The 24,913-nt window shown below is 38.8% G+C and overlaps 1 protein-coding gene across 6 annotated transcripts in view; it reads right to left on the bottom strand.

The window, feature by feature from the left end:
• Nucleotides 1-24,913, bottom strand: part of ACYP2 (acylphosphatase 2) — a 37,146-nt gene that overhangs the window by 8,954 nt on the left and 3,279 nt on the right. Inside the window, exon 4 of one of the 6 annotated variants that reach the window (XM_035322128.1) lies at nucleotides 23,380-23,455. The exons of the other annotated variants lie outside the window; for them this stretch is intronic. Coding sequence (XP_035178019.1) covers nucleotides 23,395-23,455 — 61 coding nt within the window. The 3' untranslated portion in view covers nucleotides 23,380-23,394. Of the gene's footprint in view, nucleotides 1-23,379; nucleotides 23,456-24,913 lie in introns of those variants that run through there. 6 annotated transcript variants of the gene reach the window in all.

Raw genomic sequence — 24,913 nt, 5'->3', positions numbered from 1 at the left:
AAAAGCATTCAAATCAGGCTGCAAATTATGCAGATGACAAATGCAGTCCTCAGTTCCAAAGACTACACTTTTCTGCTCTTTTGTAATGGGGTTCAGCAAAGGAGGCAGACATACAAACCATGAAGCTTAACTCCCACGTTACCATGCTTACTGATCTTCTGAGACTCGCAGGGAAGGTACAATTTACACAGAAAATACGACTAAGTTATTATGCAAGAACTAAAAATAACGCCAGACCAAAACAGAGTGATTTCCTTCAAGCACGACTGGGATTCAAGCTATTTTCCTCAAAAGTCAAGATAGCTACAAAAAGACACTCAGAAGATGCAAACTGTCCAACTGCTTTGACTGAAACTATTTTAACTATTTTAAAAAAATTGAGATCTTAAAATGAAAGTATCACAATTTTTAAAGTTTCACATAGAGTACAAAGCAAGTCCCTGTGAGAATATCTAACACTTCCAGTGTTGCACTTACTGCAGCACATTTCCCCTTCCCAAGATACCACTGTTTGAATGCTCCAGGAGATAAAGGGTCAGCTCACTTCAGAACATGCACGAGTGACTGTTTCTATCAAAGTAACTTACATAAGCATCCACACATGTGAGTACAGATTAGGCAGTCGGATGTCCAGCTGTTCCTCATGCTGAAGTTCATGTACAATTGCTTTCAGATGCACAAAACATTTGCCTGCCCATTTTTTTTTTTTTTAGCAGTGAAAACAAAATGCATCCCACACAGTCACAAAAATCTCAGCCAAACCAATTTTAAGCTGAAATATTTACTTTGGCTATTTTGGCATCTCACATACATTTTATTGTTATTAGGCCAACTGATGAATGTATGCTGGGACTTACAAACTACCTTTATTTTAAAGACAACAGTAATATATATTGTTTAACTCCTATAGAAGTGGATGCCTGTTGGCAGAAAGTATGTAACAACTCAGAATTTCATTTTTCCATAGCTTAGTGTTTTAAAACATTCTTAACAAACATTCAGCTAGCTCAGCTCCTCGCCACCCCACCTTTACTAAATTAAGTTGCATAGTGTAGATTAAGTTGCACGCTTTCAAGGAAGTAGTTACATCCATCTTTTCACCCACAGCCTCAAAAGCTTTAAAAGCAACTGTGATATAAAACAGCAGGTATTTCAGCATATGAGGTAAACCAACAGAAATTTACTATAATAATCAATACTCCATTTGAGAGCATAGCTGTTCAAAAAAGCACCGTGGTAGCCAACAATCTGCTTCAATTTTACGTGTGGAAGTTTAAGCTTGGGCTTTGTCAGGACTTAATTGCAAAAAAAATGACAGCATCCTGAATTATAGCTAAAATAAGGAGGATGCACGAGACTAACATAAGGTTACATTATAGGTATTGCATTCTTTATTCCACAAGAGCTATTTCTTGTTTCCAGCACACCAGAACCTGTTCTTGAGGTGAACCCAGCACAGTATGTTTACAAAGAATGTGGTTTTACAAAGAATGTAGTGGTGTATAGTGGTGTACAAGCTAGGTGTATAAATAATATTCCCTGTAATTAATAATTAAAATCACCTTTGCAATTGATTAGTTACCATAAATTAAAATTTCTCCATGTGTTATTTATTGTTTCTGAAAAAAATAAATAACTGTTAATGGGAGATGCAGCAGTGCTGCAATCATGCCTATGGCTAAGTCCATTCCTACAACCTATAAACTGTCATTATGAATATATTCAGTGTAAATAAACACATTTAATATCAAACCTCCAAGCTATTTAAAAAAGCTATCAAAGCATGAACACGTTTTGGTTCAATGTTCTTGTTTCAAAAAATTAAGCAAAGTTTTTAATATTTATTCAATTAGAATCTAACTCACATTCTTTGTGATTCAATGTTTCATGTGCTGTAGTATTGAGTATTTTTTTATTAAATAAATCTGGTTCTTGAACTATTTGCCTTAAAAAAATCCTGTTTATTTGCAAAAGAAATAAATCAAGCAGGAGATTTTTTTATTATTTTTTTTTCCCAGAAAAACAAACAAACAAAAAAAAAAACTTAAAAGATAAAGCCAGGTTTGAAATCCTGAACTATCACCTTCTCAGGCACCACTTAGAAAAACAAACCAGCAGATTTAGTAAATGTTCATCATACAGGTAATGGGCTTGGTCTTTCCCCCTGAGCTTCTAAACTTCCATTTGTTTTGGATATCTTCCTGTTGTCAGGATGCAATCTGAAAAAAAGGTGTTTTGGAATAACACTCCCAGAAAACACTAAGACAGTTAAGTAAGTGGTAGGAGCTAAATAAAAATCAGCTCGTATTTTATTAAGCATGTAATTAAGCATACTCTGTTGAACAAAAATCTTTCATAGCTCAGGCAATGCCACTTTATTGCTGTGTCACAAAAGGAGTATAACAGCAGGGTACGAGTAATAACAATTTCTTGACACACGTTTTGATAATTGTTAAGTACCAGGTAAGAACAGAATTACTGGCAAAGTACAGATATGTTCAAAAACTCAAATCTTTCTATTTTTTCACCTTTCCCTTAAGCTTCAGGCACTGTCAAGAAGTATTAAACATCTCACTTGTTTTCTGTAATCTATGCCATTTCTTTCCCTTCCCCCTTTTTGATTTTATTCTGCCTGACCACTGAAACAGGCTGATCTGTTTCCTATCACTTTAATACTGTAGACTGCTACAGAGACTTGTATTCTGATTTAAGAATTACAAAATCCTGGAAAACCCCAGAGATTTCATAAAGAGCCAACTTTTATTGAAATTTATGGACAAATTTAATTAATATTACACTTGACTTAACCTGTGTTTCAGAACCAATTGCCACTGCTTCATTAATGCAAGAAAGGGTGAGTACTGAAAGTTGATGGGCTAGTCATGACTCACCATTTTGAAACAAGTTTCCTCCATTGCAAAGCTTGGAGCACTCCACAGGGCCTTCCAACAGCATTAATGAAGTGAGATCAGTTGCAGGTGTAGTCACCGATGCCCAGCTGCATTATGTATTTCCTGACTTAGAGAATTTTCTGTGGTGGTCACAGTATGATGGTGATTAGCTTTGTGCAACTTTTAAACCTTTCCTTGTTACCTATATAATTCCTGACTTGCAACTGTGCTAACGTGCATGTTAGGATGGGATTCAAGACTGAAGTCTGGAGTTACTAGTTCCTTAAAGTAAAAAACAAAACAACAACAACAACAAAAACACTCAAGTATTTTAACTAATTTTTAAAGAACTGATTTTTAAGGAACTCATTTCAAAATAACTTAGAGTTACTTGGTGCTTCTAATGACAAAGATTTCCAAAGGCAGATTGCTCAAGTACAGGCATTCAAGGCTGGCATATTTCCTAGAATAAGACCTCTCTTGACACTCATGCGCTTTTTATTAAGAAGTTGCTCATAACAATCCATTTGGCCATTTGTAAGTGCACAGAGAATAAAAAACATTCCTTCTGTTTTTGCAACACCAAGACCTTGGAAGCAAAATAACCAAACAAATAATTTAGGAGCAAGCATCAAGAAAACTTACAAACACTTGCAGTGTTTGATTCTGGAGGAGCTGTTCTAAAATAATAATTTCAGCAAATTAGTGTCGGAGCAAGTCAGTTGTTTTTTTTTGTTTGTTTGTTTGTTTTTCAAAAACAAAAGTATGCCCCAGCTTCCTCATTTTCCAGAGGAAACAGTCCAAACAGTTCATATAAATTGCATAAGTAAGAAATTCAAATTACAACAGCTGCCACAAATTTTGGGATAAAATACACATCAAATGAAAATGGTGGCTGGACCACAGACATGGCTACAGATAAAGCCACCGAAAGCCTTCAGGAATTGGAGTGCCGCTGTGATATGAGCAACCTAATTTATTTTTAAGAAAACATGACAGAATTCATCACTGTGTGTAAAAGACCAGAAAGGAGATGAGCGCACATCACTTCTGCAAGTCACTTGCCAGGGTCTCAAACTGAGCACTAGTCCAAGAAACAGACATTGCTATGAAAAGCCTGGTCTTGACCAACACCATGGGGGAAATTTTTGGCAGAAGTCGAGAAAGCCACCTTTTAAGGCAGTGTTTAACCACCTTAGCTGGTCACCTTGCTTTGCTTCCCATCTTGCTCACTGGTAAGAGTGGTGAAAACAGAAGGCATAAACAGAAAATACAAGTCCTTTAACCATACAAAGCCCAAGTTTTCTGCATAAAATGTGGTTTGTGGTAACCCAGACCTGGCTGAACAGTCATACAAACAGTGAATTACAGTGGAAGAAGCAAGTCTTAGACAAAGAATTCAACTTCACAGTTTCTTCCTGACCCTGCAAGTCGCAGACCCGCCACCAATACACGTAATTTAGGAATATGTCCATCTCTAGAAGTCCTTTGCTACTTCATCTAGCATAGACAGCATGCTTCTGTCCTTTTGCTTGCCCCCACTTCTGGGAGCAGTGCTGCTTTCAGTGAGGGTAGTCTACCCTAACAGAGCACCCTCCATAGGAGAGCAGCCCAGTTGTGTGTAAATCCCATCCAGAAGAAATCAGTGGAAGGCTTTCCAATGACAGAATCAGAATTTCATCCTTTATACTCCCAACAAGCAGACTTATTCACCATTTTTGTACAATGTATTGCAGAAATACAGGCAGTCCAAAGTAACAGCTATATTTCTGACATCATACCAAATCATTTTCCTGGTTAAGTTAGAAGCTTAGTATTAAATGCAAATTTTCATTAGAAAGCATATATTCAAAGATGTCTAAAGTAACACCTCCTAGTACTGTACAGAGGGATAGACATACCACATTGGACAAAACCCTCATTAGAGGTGATGTAAAAAGATAAGAGCTAGATCCTCACTGTGAGGCTTTTGGATACAAGAATAGATGTTCTCAAATGCATGTAGATTTCCAGTTCAGAAGACTAGCAATCCTAGAGGACCAGGGTCAGACAAAACATACTTCAAACAAAACATATTTCAAACTCTTGAATACCAATGCTATCTTAACCACCAGCTCACACATCCTCTTGGGTACACACACCAAAGCACATGTTAAATTATGCAGCGACACCAAACAAATCCAGGAGACTGGAAATCCTGGTACTCGGAAGTAAACAGATGTACGAGTCCAGTCACCAAGGACTTCTGCTAGCAGCTCATTAGACAGTAAATACTTGTAACACTGATTCTGATTCTAGGAACTGAACATATAACACGCCTTAAGCAATCCCATACACAGTTGTGGACTCAGTTTTCATTGCAATGCATGGAATTTAGCCACAGAACTTTCATTAAAATTAAAGGAAAACATATGCCTATGTCGTCTGCACTTCTACGAACTTCTCAGTGTGTATACACACACCAGGAACAACAAAAACACTGTATTAGTTAGTTAAAAGCTCACACATTGAACTTGGCCAGACTGCTTCTTTGTTGCATGACAAATATGTCATCTCAAGTCTAAGAGCTCCAAGAATTATTACCAACAAGGTGCCTGCAAGCAAAGACTACTTCCACCCTGCTATTAGAGAGCAACTTTGTCTCTTATAATACAAAAGCAACAAAAAGGATTTCTATTTAATTAAAACAGTACATCCGTTTTGGCTTTCAACTTGATACAGGATGTTAGTCTCGCCTACATATTTTTTGGTTTACTTTATAAACAACGGAAAGCAAGAGTTTATAATGCAAGAATTGACAGATCCTTTACTACTACAACATGAATCATTCTGTTTTTCCACTCTCCTTTAATGATAGGAGAAACAACACTAGTTGTTTCAAAGATTAAGCACATTATGTTATGAAAACCAGATTTAGTATCTTAAGCAGAAATCCAGTATGAACTTCAAGAGGCAACACCCTTTTACCCAGATAAAAAGCAATGTTAATCACAACTAAGATTCAGAAGGGTTTGATTTAATTTTGTATTTAACATCTGCTTTGTTTTCTTCTTGCAGCAACAGTAAACTGATAAAGACAAAACTAAACACTGCCCAACTAAGCAAATTATAATTGACAGTTGAGAAACCCTCAGACTCCTCTCCATACATTGAGGGTTGAAAGCTAGATTAGATTGCTGTGCCTACCAGTCCTTCACTGTCTGGGCACAGAGAAAGATCCAAATTGCTAGAGATGATACTCTCCAAAACCAACAGCACTGATGTATCTGAAAGGTTAGATGGCATCCAAGAACTGAATAAAGGAATGAGGTTTCCTACCTTTCACAAAATGCAGAACAACATTGATTTTATCTGAAAAATGTTGCGCATTTTTCCCAGATACACAGTGGAAACACCACTGATATGACCTGCAAATACCAACAAGTAAACAGACAAAAACATGCAGCAACAGAGCACTTGGTGGAAATCATGAAGTTTATTTCTTTTCTTTTGGTATACATGCAGAACCTTTACTTCAGAGATTAAGAAAAATTACAGTCGGGAAAAATGCAACCTGGAGAATTCGAAAGGGAACAGATTACCAGAACAGAAAACTATGTATAAACAGTTCAGACCTTGATCCCTATGTATAGTTTTAATACACTTACGTTTACTACAAGCACACAGGACTGAAATGGTCACATGGCTATAGCTTTAACCTTTAAATAGACCAGCAACACAATTATGATAAACCTGGCTGGACACCATATCCAAGAAGTTGTTTTAAGCAGAGTTAAATTTGGCAAAGATAGAGCAGTAATCATGTGCCTAAATATGCAAAATTGAAGACAGAAGTATTACAGCAGCACATCGGCATTCACAACCTCTGGTTTTGACAGTCATGCTTAAAATGACTGCAGTCTATATGAACAATGGCACAGAGGTCTACATAGAATAAGGAAGCCACCTTAAACCTCTTGATGAGGTTACCTTGTTGCTGGGTGGTTTGTAGATGCAAGAAAAAGAGATGCAGAGTAAAACCTCACATCTGGGTAAAGCCTGAGAAAGAACATCTCCAGTGTGTGTGATGGACGATCAAGTGACAGGTGTAGATGAACAAGCCATCACTTGGAGATACCCATACACATAAATGGGGGCTCGTGCATCTGGGTTCCTAGGGTGAGTATGGTAGGACATTAGCTTCAACCCTACCTACAGTTTCCCTATGGGAAATGGGCATGACCTGCCATGTCTCTAAACCTATAGGCAAAAAGACAGAACAGATTAACATGAGAAGTGAAAGAAACAAAGAACTACATAGACAGCGTGCTCTTCAACCGAGGGATTCTTCTACAAAACTGATAAAGAACACCTAAGTCTGTTCTATGTTAGTAGCTAATCTTCAGAATGCTTTCTTTATTGATATGCTTGTAAAATAAGTTCTGTTTAAGAAAGTTCCAAGTCCCAAACAATTACTGATTATTTACTGTTCTTTAGGGCAGGGGATACATTCACTAAGGAATGCAAAACACTTCCCTTACGGCAAAATCCTTTCAGATAATAATGAAACTGTTGCATGAGAGATGCTGGCTACAGGATGCAACTCATTCCAGCTGTTAAAGGGAATTTTTAAGAAATATTTTAATTAATTTCTTGATCTATGTGGGCCACTTATTGGATAAATATTTGTTAAAATAGTATATGTTCAATAGTTTCATTTGTTTTAAGATACCAGTGTTCAGGGAATAGGCCCATGTGACTTTCCATGTGTTAGAAAGCACAGCAATGGGTGGCACTACAGTTTTTAACAGGATTTCACACTGAACTACAAAGTAATAATAATTGCCCTGTTCAGTTCATTCCTCAGGAACAGCAACTCATTCACTCAGTAAAGTTGACTCTTTGATTGATATAAAGGCCTGCAGAACAAAACTCTAAATTAAGCCTAACTATGAAGACCACATTCTATCATACGCCTTCCAGGAACCTCTAGCCACAGAAATAAGCTACAAACAAACCACCAGAAGATCTCCAAGCCAAGCCATTTCCACTTTTAAAAGTTTACAGTTATTGAGCTTCCATGATGAATTAGGCACCAAAACCCATTAATAACTTAAAACTTAAATCCTAAAATGTTTCTTCTTAAAGAAAATACTTCTGCACAATCATTCTACCACTGAGAGTTTCAGAAGTAACAGAAAATATGAGGTATTGCTAGAAAGAGCTTTTTTAGCTTAGAATTGCCACAATCAAGTTCTAACTTCTCTTCCCAGCTAGCCTGCATTCACATCTGGTTTCACTTACATCCCTGTAAGGTTGGTTCAGGGCCCCTGCAATACTGCACGATTGGCACCTCAGGAGTATTTCAAGCATTCAGCCTTGTAATTCTAAGTTGTAAAGCAGTCAAGAAGGCATCAGCTGGACAGCATCACTGGTCCCTGAAGTCTTCCCACCAAGACACTACATATTCAAGGATACATGCGGCCAGACGTATATGTAATGTTACATAAATGCCTCCATCTTCCCCCTACCTTCCCATGTACTCTGTTCCACTCATGTCATACCTTGCAGTTTGTTCTTTGCAATATGGATCAAGTTTGGCTTTCTAGTTAATAATGTACCTAGAGCAATTCTGATAGCTCTTCAGTATAATGCACGATAATGAAAGCAGCTGCTGCCACTCAACTGAAACTGCATTCTGCTTTGAACTTAGTATTTATTGCATCTTTTCATTCACAGTGTGTATCTGCCCTAACCTTACAGCCCTGCCCTTCCACTGTGAGCTAAAGCGATTTTCTGACCTTTTATTAAATAAAAATAAAAATAAAAATAAATAATTAATGAGCTAGAGGTAATTTCTTTAAGAATTTCAGGTCCATGTCGCTCCTCATCTGCAATTAATTTCATGAAATTAATTTCATGAAACCTATTAAGGTTTATTACATGAACACATAGTGTCCTGCCTTTTGGCAGTAGGCTGTATCTTGCCTTTCACGCACTTTTCCAGTGCTGCCTCTCAAGAGGTACTGCCACAAACAGAGGACTGGAAGCCTCTGCTTGCCCGTGTGCTGGCACAGAAGAGTCAGGCAGCACCTTCACTACCCATGGAGAGCAGGCAGCTGCCTTCCAGGCTGATAAGGCAGGATCTCTTGGGTTCAAGGCTGACCAGCGAGTCAATGCAGCACCTGAAAGATGCTGTCACAATCTCAGACATTAGAACCAGTTTCCATGTCCAACCCCCTTTTATTTTCTCCGAAGAACTCCATGAATGAAAAACAGTACGAGAATGGACAGGTCTGTCAAAGCTCCACTGGGAGTTCGGATTAGGCATTGCTGCATTTCCAAGAATCCCCTGGCTCTACTTTGAGGATCAGGGCATGAAATGCTCTGCCTTGGTGAATTTGCCAAGGAGCAAAGAAGTGGAAATAGGAGAAAGCCCCACATGTATTACTACCCCTGGCAGCAGTAATCACCCAGACACAATTCACTACCATGACAAAACCACCACAAAGCCAGGTACAGCTACACATTTTGGTTGCTCGCACCAGGGGCGATGTAAGGTAAATGAAAAACCAATTTAATGGGACATGATACTCATTTTATGTTTGTACTGTCACATTGACTATATTCTATCACTTCTTTCAACCAATGTCTAAACAATATACCAGATCTCTAAATCATTTGGAACAGCAGTCAGCTTTGATACTTCAGAGATTGCTTTTTTTTTTTTTTTTTTTTTAATGAAAATAGAAAAACCTCAAAAAGTTATTTAAAGCAGGGTACGGATAATTATTAAAAAAAAAAAAAATATGAAGTCATAGAGTACTTTGTTCTCCCCCAATCTTTGAGGAATTCAGCAATTTATGCAATTGCCCAACATGCAATTAGAAAGCATATCAAACATTGAAGTATGTGCAAGTGAGCCTTCGTTCAGATATATGGACATACTAACTGTGACCGAAACATGTAGAAAATATCATTTCCTTGAGAAGAATTTTACCTATAGCTGCACACCACTACTAATATGCCTGAATCAGAAGGAGACTCCTGCAGGATACTAAGGACAGAATTACTGCTGTTTGAATGTTTCAGTCTGACAAAATTACAGTGTAACATCAAACATTTTCATGGTGGAAACAATTTGTTTGAATATCTCCAGCTAGAGTATGACAGCCACTGATTAAAAGATGTTTAACACTCTGCCCAAGTAGAAAGTTTTTCAAACACTAGGGTCTATGCTGGGACATGCTGCAACTGGGAAAGGCAGCTCAGGTACAGGGCCGTAATACGCATACACAGCGCTTCAGGGATGCCAGGCAGGGCTCCAGCTCACAGGACAGGCCTCCCTGCCCATGGAAAACCTCCACAGATACACAGAGAGATAAATCCAGTTTTGGAAGCTAGCCAGGATCAAAATGGCAGAGATGACAAAGGACATTAGCAAGTTTTATAAAAAATCACATTTATCTCTGTCCAAAAGTTCTGCAAGCTGTTAGACCAGTTAGCTATTTTAGTGCTAACTAAAAATGTACTTTCTTAAATGAAAAAAAGCAGAGGTCTGACACAAAACTGTAGATACTGCACAATGAAAGCTGTTAACACAATGAGGAAGTTAAACTTACAGCCACTGTTACTTGCTCTGTGCCTAAAAACCTCAGTATAACTCCCTGGATTCTGCCAATAGCATTCACAGCAGTAATTAGTTCCATTTATTTCTAAACCGTTACTCAGAGTAAGATACTATACTTAAGAGAGAAACCTCTGCCTCCTGCTGTTTTTCTGCTCCTGTCTGTGCTGCTGCAGTCTAAAAGGTTCTCCAGTTCTCTTACTGCCTCTGCAACACTGAAATATAAAACACTTTCATAAATGGCGCATCAAAACCAATGCTAACTAGAAACAGTGTGCTTACATCGACATTACTAGGAGCAAAGACCAGCTACAACAGGTTCGCAGGATACATCAGTTTGTGCTGAAGACCAGTGCTGAGGACCTAACTTCCACACAGTACCATATTTTTCACACAGCTCTTTTCACCACTGCATCTCAAAATTAGAACACAAGACAGAGGAGATGGTAGAAGCATGGTATAAGAAATATTAAAGCTGACTGCAAGTGCTTGTTCCTCTGAATGCTCCTACCTCTACAAAAATAGCACTTAATCACTTAAAAAATTGAGGATTCCTCTGGATGCAGGCATCTCAGTCAGCCACAGACACTTCCAAAACATTCATCCTTAAATAAGCACAGATGTGGGCTAAGACCTGTGTCTCCTGGCTTGTCAACAGATGTTAAATAGACTTACAATGCATCCTGTCATGTCTGCTAACGTAAGGCTAAAATCAGATTGTTTTGTTCTGCAGGCACACAACGGAAAATAAGCACTGAAACAAGTTTTGCTCCATTTTTATGTACGATACATTTTACTTTATAGGACACTGTATATATGTTTAGAATTGATGTTTTCAGACTTTAAAGGTTTCATGCTCAAGATTCCCTCTCATGCTCACTGTTATGATGACAATGTTCCTAGTAAGTTAAATTTGGCTCCTGTTATATCCCTAAACACACTGCCTGCTACAGGAATAGAACAAACAGAAGAGAGGTGGGGTGACATGAGCACACATCTATGATTCCCTCTAGCTTAGCACTCATATTTTTGTAGCTTCTGTTTATAGGGAACTCAGAATTTCTTTCTGTAAACACAATCTTTACCCAACCAACAAAATAATAACCAACAGACAAATGTTCAGCCATCTTATTAAACTCGGTACCTCCAAAGTTCAAATACCAAGAAGCAGCAATCAATAAGAAATATTTATGTTTAAGTTTCTTTTCATTGGAAATTAGAAAAGTAGATTACCACTTGGATCTTTCCAACTTCTACTTTTAGGTTTTTGACACTCCTTTAACTCAAGCTGTCAATCAGCTTCCTGGAAATCAAATATTTTCCATGCAATCCCCAAACTGCCATGTCTTATTTTAAAGAAATTGTCTTCAATATTGGCTACTACAAGAAATCCAACATTTAAATTCCTCTTTTCTCTTGACGTGCATTCCCTGCAAAGTTGGTGGAAGACAGGATTCTGCTTGTCCAGTTGGTGAAAGAAATATCTAGAAGGCAAAATACATTGCAACCTCTACATATGTAAGGAGATTGACATCTAGTGTTAAAACACTGAACTACAAAGCCTACACCACATACAAAATGGGTGAATTTCAAGCAAACCAAAAAATTGTTTAAACCACAGGAGAATCAAATCCTCCAAATACAAACACACTAATCCCCACACTCCCCAATAGCTTTGCAGCTGAAAATACTGTGGCCAAAGCCAATTGCAATTTAAGCCTCCCATGGTAGACTGACATGAAGCCTTATGCATGAGTTCAGCTATGGAAACACTCATTTTGTGGCCGAGGAGCTATAAACGACCTTTACAGTACAGTAAACCTAGTCATAGGATCTCCATGTTGCTTCATGTCTGTAACGATGGCTGAAGAATTTGTCCATGTATACATACGTATCCTGTAGTTCATAAAATCCATGATTATTCCTACAAAGGTATGCAGTACTTCAACTTCTAACCATTTTCTTTCATATCAAACCTGAATCAAGCACAGTTTCAGTCCCCCAAATATGCTAATACATATGAACTCCAAATTTATTGCACTACCTTTAAACAACACATATCCAAAGAAAAATAATAATAATAATAATAAAATTAACAATTCTGTCACATCTATCAAGTTACAATGGGAACATCTCCGGCTGTGTCCAGCTGAATCCCTTCACTGACACAGACCACATGAAAAAGTTTTTTCCATCATTTTAATTGCATCAAGAACGCTATCTAACAAAGCTTTAGTAATAACTCAAGTTCAGTAGCAAATAAATAACCTTTTAAAATTGATACTAGCATAGGAGAACCCAATTTTAGATCCCTGAGCTTTCTATACCCTCTAGTTGAATTAACTTATCAGTTCCTGCACATGAAATTCACCATGACAGTTTGTTACAGTTACACACACCAGCATATCTCAAAAAAAGAAAAAAAAAAAAAGGTATTTACACACTTTCCCCAATATTACTCTATTTAAAATAACAGATATCTTTATTTGATTTTTTAATATCTAGTATTGACCATAGCCTACCTATAGTACAAAAAATAGCATGGACATTTAAAGAATCTACATTCTACTTTGATACACAGCGATATCAGCGCTTCTGCCTAGCAGTCCTAGGGCTTAAGAGTAACACAGGCTAATACCTGTTCATGAACAGGTCAGCTGTCAGAGGCTATTACTTCCATGACTGATTACATCCAGAATGTCCAAAGAGCACTGTATTCTGTATAAAGCCCATTTCCTCCTTTTTTTTTTTTTTTTTCTGTACTAATGACTGAGGAAATATAGCTTGTAAACGAGAAAGGAAATGATATTTTAGCAGCAAACCTTAAAAACCGATGTGATACTCAGGAAAGAAATAAAGATAAGAAGATGGAGGAGAGGAACACAGGCTAGATGGTCAGACAGAAGGTTATTTCTCTAGCCTGGGATAAGCTGAAGTACAGAGGCAGAAGACTGCATAATTTGTTGGTGAGACCCCAGATACCTTCATTTCTGCAGTGCAGGCCAAAGACCAATGAGTAGTGGTGTAAGTTGTCTCTAGATCACTGTTCTTCAGCACAATGCATATAGCTGTGACTTCTACAAGTCTTTGTAGAATAAATTAATAAAAGACTTTTATACCTGTCCTGCTAAAGATTGAAGGCTAAGAGCAACGCCATTACCTAGAATCCAACTTAATTAAGTAGACAAAGATACTTTTATTCCTACAGCATAATCTCAAAAAATGTTAGTCACCTTCTTATTCTTTCCAGTCATGTCTCAGTTCATTGCAGTTTCAAAATTTCTGCGAATTCTAAACGCATTTTCCTGACACTTTGGTCAGTTCAGGTCTACCTGCACACTATTCTCGTCCACAGCAATTTTGTAAGATAACTAAAAAAATACCAGCTTAAAAAGTTGACGGGTATACTCACACTACAACTCCCAACCTACTTATGATTTGGTTACTATACCAACATGAAGATCTCTCTTCTGGCCCCCACCAAAGTTTCCTTAAGTATACTCATTTGCTACTCATAGGTGTGGATATTAGATGCTTTCCACAGCTAGTATTAGCCTATTGCTAGTATTGACATGATGCCCTTGTCTGTGCAGCCACCCTTTTGCATCAGCATCGGAAACTGCTCTTGACACGTACTTTGTCAAAATCGGTTTACAAGCCTCCTACTGAAGTATGGAATTGCACAGCAGCAGCTGGAGTTGTTTGAGGTGTCATCTGCATGTATGTTCTCACTCCAGGTATTCTTAGAGAATGCTCACAGCCTGTCCACCCCCATTCTTACGCTCTGTACAAGTATATTAGATGGATCGCAACCATTGCTATCTCATTTCCTCCTCAGTCACAGCATTCTGGAATTGTAAAGCCTTTAAAAAAGTGTAGAGGGAGAGGGGCAGATGCATGGAAATTACACCTAGGGACAATGCAACCTAAAGATACTGGTAAGTCATTGCTTTATATATTTGAGTAACTGTCCACATTCAATTCCATTCGAGTCCTTCAAGACAGTGTTTTATTATTCTGCATTTATCAGCTAACGTTATCACCAAACGAATACCAAGGAGCAGTAACAGTAATACATGGAACATACAAGCACCTAAAGTGAAAGTTCTCCGCTATTTGTTTCAACATTTCCAACTATTACTTCAATTTTTAATTCATATTAATTAATTAAGCACCGGTTATCACATTGTGTTCTGATAACCTGTTGTACTAAGTGATATTTAATTACCAAAATTCGTTGTTTCAAAAGTAAAGCTGACTCCCTAGTTTTGACATTGATTCTGAATGCTAATCACTAAAAAAAAAAAAAAAAAAAAAAAAAAAAAGTCAGTTTCTAATACCATGGATATCACCAGAAATCAATGCTCCATTTTACTCAGGAAAAGTTAAGGCTCTAGGGAAGCTCGTACAACGAGTCAGAAGTGAGTGTGAGTTAAAGATTAGGCTCTGCAAACTGTACGTGTATTTGGAGAAATGAAACTGAGTGGCTCACAGTGCCACTTTTGCAAGGATACAACAGAAAAGAGTCTACAAACTGAAATAAAACTTTCCTGACAGTAACTATACTGTACACATCAAGTCAACCGGAAAACAGTTTCCTGGCACTGTGTACATCCTACGGAGTTCTGAAGAGAAAGCTAAAAAGAATTTGCTTGATACTGAAGACCTTGCCAATCTCAAACATATCCAGGTTTGCTTCCCAAACAAATGATTTTCAGTAACTGTACAAGCAAGCAGACCCTGAGGGAAAAATCCATAACCCGACAATTTTTCCTTTGTGCTAGCAACCCAACGATATGAAACTAACTGGAAAAACACCTGATAGAAATCCATGACTGCACCCAACAGGAACGACTCGGGAAACATATTAAAAGAATGTTTTTTGGAACAAAAAAAGTTGCTTGTAGCATCTGTCAGGTCTGGGAAGCAAGTTTCTGCAGATTTACTTGATTCCATTCACCAAAACTTACATGTTAGACTTGCACTCTCATTCATGTTATTCTTAAAATTTATTCCTAGCAAAACCTGTTTCTCTCCTCTTCACTCTAATTCTGATTCTCCAATTCCTTCGCTAACATCCCTATTCTGTATGCATCTATTTGCATCTATTGTTTCACTAGATACAGGCAGTTTAAAGATCAATTTCACCATGATAAAGCAAGAGATTTTGTACTTGTAAGCATCTACAGGCAGATAGACACCACACAAACCACAAATTGCATGCTTCCATATATCCCACGATACAGGAACTCCAGCATTCAAAGAAAGACTGCAGGAGGCAAATAAAGGAATACTAGAAAGGAATACTGAAAGGAAGAAAAAAGCAAACAGAGCCCCAAGTGACTGACATGAGATCCTCACTCTGCAGAGAATCTCTGACCATGAAGCAGTTGATACTCCCTCCGTATGTTACGGGTCCACAAACTGCATTCACCATACCACGTTTTCACTTCACTGAGAGGCCAAGAAATTCAGGAGGCCCACTCTAGGTTCAGGTATAGCTCGGGCTCAACATACTCCAGAAAACCAATTCAGAATTCAGTTAATCCAGCTATTATGAACATGGATTCAGGATCTGCTTTTCCTCATTTGTCATTAGCATTGCTATAATCAGACCCAGTGTAAGAAGACAAACATATCTCAGCATTACTTGCACAATTATTTTCTTCACTACAGCTAGATATCGAGTGTTTGGAACAACAAAACGTGCAGTGAACCTACAGCACAGAACAAGAAACAGCTGGAAACTATTCCTAACACTCTCACTGTCCTCTTTTCACTAAACATTATTGCTAATCCCACACATTCAGGTTTATTAATCAAGTGCCAGAAAAATCAGACGACCAGGAAAAATCATAGGAGATCTTCAAAATAAAATTCAGTCTTTGCTTGCCTTTGGGTTTTGGCATCATCTTAACAAAGCTTATTTTTCCATGCAAGGCTGGGAATCTTTTATTTTTATAAACAGAAGTTCGATTCCTACATAAGTTTGTACCAAGGACTGAGGCTTTAAGAGAAGAGGTGAAGTATTGTCACAAATTTGGCAATACAGTCAAGCAAGACACGATCGCTGGGTCATTACTGAATTAAGCAGTCAGTGTGCCTGAAGACAAGCTTCACAGAACAGCCTGTTGTTTTTCTCCATAAAGTTAGTTACATCATTCACCAAATTCAAACCTAAAACATATCAAAGTTTATTTGCTTGAGGAAAGGCCCTCTTTATATAAGTTAAGTTACAGCTGTTATCCCAAGTTTTACTTCTTTTTTCTTTAAGAAAGGTGAAAAAAGAAACTTTCCATCAAGATCTGTATGCTTTGAAAAAAAAAAAAAAAAAAAACTCTATTTATGAGGGTGGCCTCCTTTATTTGTAAATATCTTTGAATTGCTTATATTTCATGGGGAAGAGTTTCTGTCCTCCAGTCAGTTTGTACCACTATAGCGGTACAAGCAGCCAAAAATTTTAGATAGCCACAAGAGAAACTGTGTTTTCTGCCAAGCTGTAGTGGAGCCAGAGCAACTGGGAAGACAAAAGTGTTCAAGGATTTCCATGTCTGCTGGTATAAAGACAGCTTCTCTTCTGCTGTAAAGTGACAGAATCAAGGACAACATCATTTAGTGTTTGGTTCTCCTGCCTTACTCTTTCTTTGACCTATAGAACTAGAACTAACAACTTCTTTTGTGTCAGCGTTTATCAGAGTACTCCATCTTCTAAGCAGAATTAAGCAGAATTTTCTTAAATACTACCTATTAAAACATAAATGCTTGTGTTAAATAAGGTAACAGACTTGCGTTACACCGTTAAACACAACCTTTTTTTCTTTAATTATGTAGGAACTTTTTTTAAAGGTGCAGTTTACTGTAGAGACTGAGATGACTGCATGAACAATGAAGAGAACACGTTACGCTTGCCTACTAAACAAAGCATGCTGAGGGGAAGCATGCACAGCTCTCCCACTTCAGACTCCTGTATTTAGTTATGGCCTTGAGGTTAGCTCCAGAAGCCACTGCAGGTTACCCTGCTGAGCTGCTTTAAGAGCAAGGAAACTGTTTGAGAGAAGCGGGTTACCAACCAACATGCTCTAAACAAGCCACCAACATGAGCTTGAAAAGGACGGTGCGTCCCACCCTCGGGAAAGCATGTCACCCCCTTCATGTTCATTTCACTGCTGGCAGCTTTCACTTGTGGATTTGCCTAATCTTGGGACCAGCTGAACATGACAACTCTGGATTATATTTTAGGACGTGTCGATCAGAACTTATTTCTACCTACTGACAGCTGTTCAAAATTTACACTCGCTATGTATCAGATATACTTTGACAATGCATTATTTGAAGTACTATTAATTCCCTGTCCTTTCTCACTTTGTCCTTTGAGGTTTTTCTCTAAGGTCAGCAGCAAGCAGCCCCCTTCCAGGAAAACCACTGCTGTAAACAAACACTTGGCTACTCTGGGACAGACTCACATCAACCAGAGGCGCTACATTTTTATTGCCTTCGGTACTGTGCCATTTCTCTCCCTTTTCTTCCAAAAGAATACTAGGTTTGACAACACATCCCCTGGTAAAACTGAGGAAGAAAAATGCTATTTTTGTCAAGTGCCCCATATCTCAACAGCACATGCCAAGCCTTTGAAGAGATGATGAAACAGAGCAAGGCAAACATGTTGCCCGTAACAACTGTCATGCCTCAGTCAGGGAAATATGCGCAGACAGGCCCTCACACCAACAGTCCTTCTAGAGACACCTAAGCTCCACATTTATACAGAAGCTATCCATTTCAAGATTAATGCCATAGCTTTTGATAGCCGCATATAACATCTGGAGCATTTTAATAAGTTCTGTTTCCAAAGCACACAGTAACAGACCTTTTATGCCTTTCTGCGGGGAGTCACGTTTGCAGTGACACGATGCCCTTGGGAGTAGACAAGTTTCCATGCAGGACTCCAACTAAAGCCATGAACTTCATTTTCTCCATTGGGAGGACCCAGAAGAGCAGAGCCTGCAGCACATAGCCCTTAGCCTTAGGGGCACCGCTGCCGGGGGAAAGGCACCAGACAAGTCCCTGGCAAGTGGGATCCCTGCCCAGGCCACAGCAGCCCCTGCAGTGCCAGCATTCACTCCATACCCACCGCACAGGGCGGCACAACATCACAGAGCAAGCACTGGCACCTATCCCACCAACAGGCTGCTTCGTGCCCAGGTACCATGTGTTCCATGCTTTGCAATTCCCCCTCCAGCAGGCACAGCTTCCATGCTTGACAAGTAGAAAGCTTAGAGAGAGTTTAAGTCTTTTGATTGCTCCCAACATAAAATAAAATATTCAGTATTTCTCATGACGTGTGGGGCTCGATATTTAGGTTGTCAGCCTCCTACGTATTTCTGGTTGGGAATAACAGGAAAGACTCCTTTAAATAGAAATAATAGCCCAGGCACTAACTTAAATGTATTTTTGTTAGCCTAGATTCAGTGAATAATTGCAACTAAACCCAGACAAAGGAACAGCTTTAAGATGAAAAACTTTTTTCTTTTTTTTTTTTTTTCTCCCTGCCAAAGAAAAGAGTACAGGTCCAGTTTTTTCTTTGCTTTTAAATATTTATCCCTGGATCTTGAAAGTCCCAAGAAGAGAAATCCTGCCTGCTGTTTTGGTCCTACACCAAAACCCTTTAGAAGGATAATGAAGACAGCATCACATTTCATAAGAGATTTCCCGAACGCCTGCTGAGCTGACCTTGTTTACAAGTGCTCACTGAAACAATTGATTGCTTGTATTGCTTGTGTGTTCCACTCCCCACTGCCAGGGCTGAGTTTCCTGCCTATACTGTCCATATGGACACTAGCCAAAAAGAAAAATTCTGTGTAATTATCCAATTAATTATTATCAATACTAGCACTTAACAAGAAAAATTGACAGCTGGTATACATAACCACTTCATTTCTATCATGCAAGAACTACAAAGGCATTGGTTTTCTTATTAATAGCAATGAAATAAGTTGAATGATTTTGTTTTAAGCTACAGAGGATGAGAAAGACAAGAAGAATAGAGTGGTGAAATCCTGGACCAGGAATCGGGAAACAACTTGAATGGTTTGCAAGATGCTTCCTGTGAGACTGTGCCAGTCAGTTCCTCTCCGTGCTATGGTGTTCTATTTGTACATTAATACTCACACTCCCTGGCTTTATTGCTTAATTTTACTGTCTACTCCTGGGCAGTAGCAATCTCTTACCTGTTAATGAGGCAGAATGGGGCCCTGACTGACTACAGGTCAGGCCTATAGGGTTTTTCACTTTGCACCATTTAACATCAGTGGGATTTTGAGGGCACAGCAGTCATTTTCCAATGTACCATGTATTGTCTGCCTGAACTTTCATGAAGCTGACCACAGTCTAGCTATGTGTTTTGTTTGTTTGTCTGGTGGTGGTGTTTGTGCTTGTTGTTCTTCTTTGTTTATTTTTTTTTAAGCATAAGTAGATATCAAGTGATGTTTGGGACAAGCAACACGCATCAACTTTTTATCTCCGTAGCTGAGTAATTCAGCTGAAGCAGTTTCCTAGCCAAAGTGTAGCATGTGCAACGGCCAGTTGCAAAAGCACAAATACAAATTTGTGTACACAATTCCAGCCAAGGATAGAGTAAAGGTGTGATCTAACGGAAGACATGCAGCTAGTCTAAGAGTGAACATGTTCATCTTCAAAATGAATTTTTGAGCAAAAACCTTAGGTTGGATATTAGGAAGAACTTCTTTACTGAACGGGTTGTTAGTCACTGGAATAGGCTCCCCAGGGAAGTGGTTGAGTCACCATCCCTAGAGGTCTTTAAAAGACGTTTAGATGTAGAGCTTAGGGATATGGTTTAGTGGAAGATTTGTTAGCGTTAGGTAGGAGGTTGGACTCGGTGATCTTGGAGGTCTCTTTCAACCTAGACTATTCTGTGAACCCTCAATTTTCTCTCAAACAGGAGCTAGCAGGATTTGTTTTCCAAATAAATTTGCATCAGAATGTGCTGCCAGGTCGTCTGTGAGGCTGCTGGGGAGCCTGAACTTTCAAAGTTTGGTCCCAGGACAGCTGCAGTACACAGGCTTGCTAAACACCGGTGCTTCCAACATTCCTAGCTCCACAAAGCCTCCACAGAGCTCACTCAGGACCCGACTCCTTTCAGTCCCTTGAGGAAAACACAAGCTTCCAGGCTCCAGCTCCATAGTCTGAAAAAGCAGAACAGGTCAGGGAGATCTCAGAGTAGCAGACAGAAACCATCTTGCTACCCTAAAGCCCTAGCAACTCTGTAACCACATAAGTTTGCCTACATGGTCTGAAGTTGGAGTATATACTTGTGCAGTCCATGGTAGTTTCTAGGAGTGGCCTTAACATCAAATTTCAAAGAATTGCATACTACATATGACAAGCAAAACCAGAGGCTTAGGATCAGCATTTGTACAGCATAATAGGATTTCACAGGAGTCCCTAGGTAGCAGACCAAACCTGCTGCAAAAATATCATTATTGAAATCTCATTAAATGATTGCTGGGAGACTTGGGAGCTGGAATAGATTGTTTTTGGTGCCCTAGATGGTTTGTTTTCTAGTCACTGCTAAAATGCTATTGACTGAAAACAGGGAAGGAGAACTATTTGTCGAGGACCCTCTCCCATCAGAATGGTCATTGCTTGCAAACATGGAACATCAGCTGCTTGTTTTAAAGCCTGCTTTTCTTTCATAAAGTTCTGAATATCTGCCAGACTTTTTTTCCAGACTGATTTTCTTTGTTCTTTTAGCAAAAAGGAAATAGGCAGGAAGAGCCCACAGCATCGCTACACAGGAGTGCGAGTCAGAACATACACAGAAAGAGCTTACGATGCGTGAACAGAATATTCATTATAGATCATTCATTATAGATTAAAACAACTGTTTCACCCCTGCCACAAAAAAAAAAAAAAAAAAAAAAAAAAAAAAAAAAAAAAAAATAGCAGCTTTGAAAAGAAAGCTTCTAATCACAGAGTGAATATAATAAGTTAACTCAAGAGCAGAAGGATAAAATTATGACAGATAAAGTCAAAGGGCAAAAAGACAAAGATGCCCTGTGATGTTTAGCTGCAGGTATCGTTGGCTACTTCTTGGTTCATGCTAATATCAATTAGTACCTACCTAGAGAAAACTTCACGATTCAGATAAAACCAGATCCAATAATTTTATACTACTATTTACATCATTTTTGGCATGGCTTCCTGGACAACATCAAAAGAGTCAGAACCATCCTACACAACCTTTGTGCCAATCTGTTGAGATGAAATAGTATTAACACAGCAGTTTCAAAAACTTTAAAGTGCCCCAATCTATTTTGAGAGAAACCAAAATCACTTCAGAATTTTGAGACCAAATAAAATATACTTCTATCAAAAAAAGCAAAATGAAAGTTGCCGTTCTGAGGTACTTTAAGAACCAGAGATCTTGTCAGCTGTTATTCCTTTTATAACTTGCTTGAAAGGTCACATGAAGACTGTGGCCAAGATAACTATAATCATTAGAGTTCATGCACATCTGCATGTGTCTGTACAGTTATGCACATCAATTCAGCCTCAATGTCTGAGTCTTTTCTATAGGAAAGCAGAACAAGTTCCTCATTTTTCTTCCTATTATGCCTGTCTTTCTCTGTAGGCAACATGAGCAAGCTCTGCCATGTGCTAAAATGACTAGAAGCTACAGGGTACCATTCATTAGTAAAGCATCATACTCAAGCTAGAAAACCCCTCTGAAACAAGCGGTGCAGCAGCTTTGGCTCCATGCTGTGTCAACTGTCCCACAGCTTTTGGCTGTATGAAAAGGAACAAAGGAAGACCCTGCTCAAGAGGACAAACAGTTAGGATGTTGCATCCCTTAAGCACTAAATTTATACTTAAAAAACAAAACCAGGTGTCTGTCAAATACAGCACCCATAATAATTATTTTCAAAGAAACCTATACTTCTCAAGTACATACTATTATTTATAATTACCAAATTGTTGCCAGAAGTCTATTTTTAATTGTGTGCACAAAGTTATTCCCCTTAATAAACTGGAGAAAAAGAAGAAGAAAAAAAAAAAGCTCTTCACAAATATTAGTTTAAACTGAACTTTTACTCATTAGTATTTCTATAAACATTGCATTGGAGCAACGAAGACATCTGGAACAATCTTTCTTTGGCATAAAAAGCCAGATTAAGGGCCTTGAACGATTCTACATCCTCCTGTAAAAGGAGATGTAGACTACAAGAGAGTATCTCCACTCTGAAAATCAGTGTTACACATGGTTCCAATGATTTCCACTATGCAGAATACGTGTACGCATAAAGCCTTCAAATGCACTAAAAAGCTTCCAGCACGAGCAGCACATCTAACTGGCAGTTGTTTTGAGAAGTCTCCTAGAAAGCTCAGCCAATCCTGCCTACAGGATTATTCTAAAATAGTTATTGAGATTTAGTTAGGATTAAAGTCAAAATAAGTCTTTTTTCAGGCATATCAAAGGCATATTGCTTCTAATTAAGTGAGAAAAGACCTCCATTTATTATTCAGATAACTCCATTTGCCTATGCTTGTACAACGATCCAATACAACCTTGCAATCCTACGTTGCTTTCACCTAAGCAAGAGATTTAAGTTTCAGTTATCACTGACAGTCACCACCTAAGGAAAGGAAGTATGGAAAATCGTAGCAAAAAACCTTACATACTAATACTGGAACAGTTTACGGGCCAGAGCTCTGCAGTCAGTCAGCTGTACTACCGGCAGGGACCACCGTCTGGGTGGGGGGCGGCAGGGAGCGGGGCCACGCGAGACCCCGCCGGCGGGGGGGCGGAACCCGCGTGGAAAAAAAGAAAACTCGCCTTGAAGAAGAGATGGATTCTAGCATTAGAGTCAATTTCAACTGAAATTAGAGGGGTTTCAACTGAAGCACACAGCTGGCAGCATCTACAGAACACGAACAGCGACACCTAGAGCCGAAAAAGCAAAGGAAATTTTTATATGTAGGAAGTTCAAGACCAAATACTGTCTAGTAGTCACCAATCTTTGACAACATTAAGAAGTCTTCTTTAAAAACAAACTGAAAACATCTAAAAATCAAAACCCTATTCCTACCTGAGACTTCCTGAATTACCATCAAATCCACTGTGTGAAACCCTAGCCTCATGGAATTTCGAGTGAACATAACCACTTTTCAGCACCATCACCATTTCAATACAAAATATACCAAAGTCAGCCTTCCTCCTTTAATTCAGAAAAAAAGGAAAAAAAAAAAAAAAAAAAAAAAAAAAAAAAGCTGACATTCAACCTTAAGTGGACAATCCACTAAGGAATGAAGCCCATTGCCCATATAACACTTCATGCCCCAACCCTTCAGATTTATCTACCTTTCACCACTTCTTGCAGAAGTCAGAATGCCCCTGCTAAGCTGTTACATGTTCCAGAGCAAACCCCAATTTGCACGGCACATTTACAAGTATTTCCACCACATTTTTTGTCTGCCAGGAAGCAATTACTTCCATCTTTTAGGACAAAACCCAGGCTTCAGCACACTGCCTGAGAAATTGTATCAGTCTGAGGTGCCGAGGTCAGTCCTCTTCCCTGCAGGATGGGAAGGGACGGAGCCCTCAGCACACCAGCACGCTTCCACATGCAGAAGAAACACCAACATGACCACACACGCGCAGCAGCATGGCCTCTGGCTGCCTTCCCATGCCTAACTCCCCAGCTCCAGTGCTGTGAAGTTGTATTGGGCTATACACAGATCCACAAAAATAAGGTGAAGAGGATTTGTTTCTTCTGTTTAATACAAAAAACTTTTGGAAACATGGCCCAACTGACATATTTCTCTTTATCTGGCAAGAAGCTGAGAACTCTACCTTTCCTACTTAACCAGAGGACAAGACAGGAAATTGACTGCTAAATGCAAGGCAAATGTTTAAACACAGAGCTTTCAATAGGTTTTCCCAGCAGAGAAACAACAGTGTCACTGCTCCTGGGAGATCCTTACCTCCGTTGTGCTCTCTGTAAGCCTTTTATTTTAACACAGTAGCTTAAAATTAATGTAATCTATAAAACCACCTGTGCAACCTCTTTTAATGAACACATTTTACAGAAAATTGCACACATTTTAACCAAAAAAGTTGACCACATGTAAAGCAGTATCAAAATAGCAAAGTTGAACTTGGAACATTCAGCACAAGGTCCCCAGTATCTGCAAGTGTCATGCACTCCCCATCAGTTGGCTAGTTACCTAGCCAACTGATTTTCAAAACACATTCCTGACACATCCTCATTTCACTAGAGAGCTCAAAGTACAGAGAGAGTCATACCTCCACACAGTTGTACTTCCAACTTGCTTTAGATCTTTTTCCCTCTCAACTCTATACTGGTTCCAATCACTTGATTTTCTATTGCATGTACTAAGA

Source organism: Oxyura jamaicensis, chromosome 3 (assembly GCF_011077185.1).
Source record: "Oxyura jamaicensis isolate SHBP4307 breed ruddy duck chromosome 3, BPBGC_Ojam_1.0, whole genome shotgun sequence".
Lineage (NCBI taxonomy): Eukaryota > Metazoa > Chordata > Aves > Anseriformes > Anatidae > Oxyura > Oxyura jamaicensis.
Note: the sequence above shows the minus strand (reverse complement) of the source record. Positions and strands in the feature narration are given on the sequence as shown.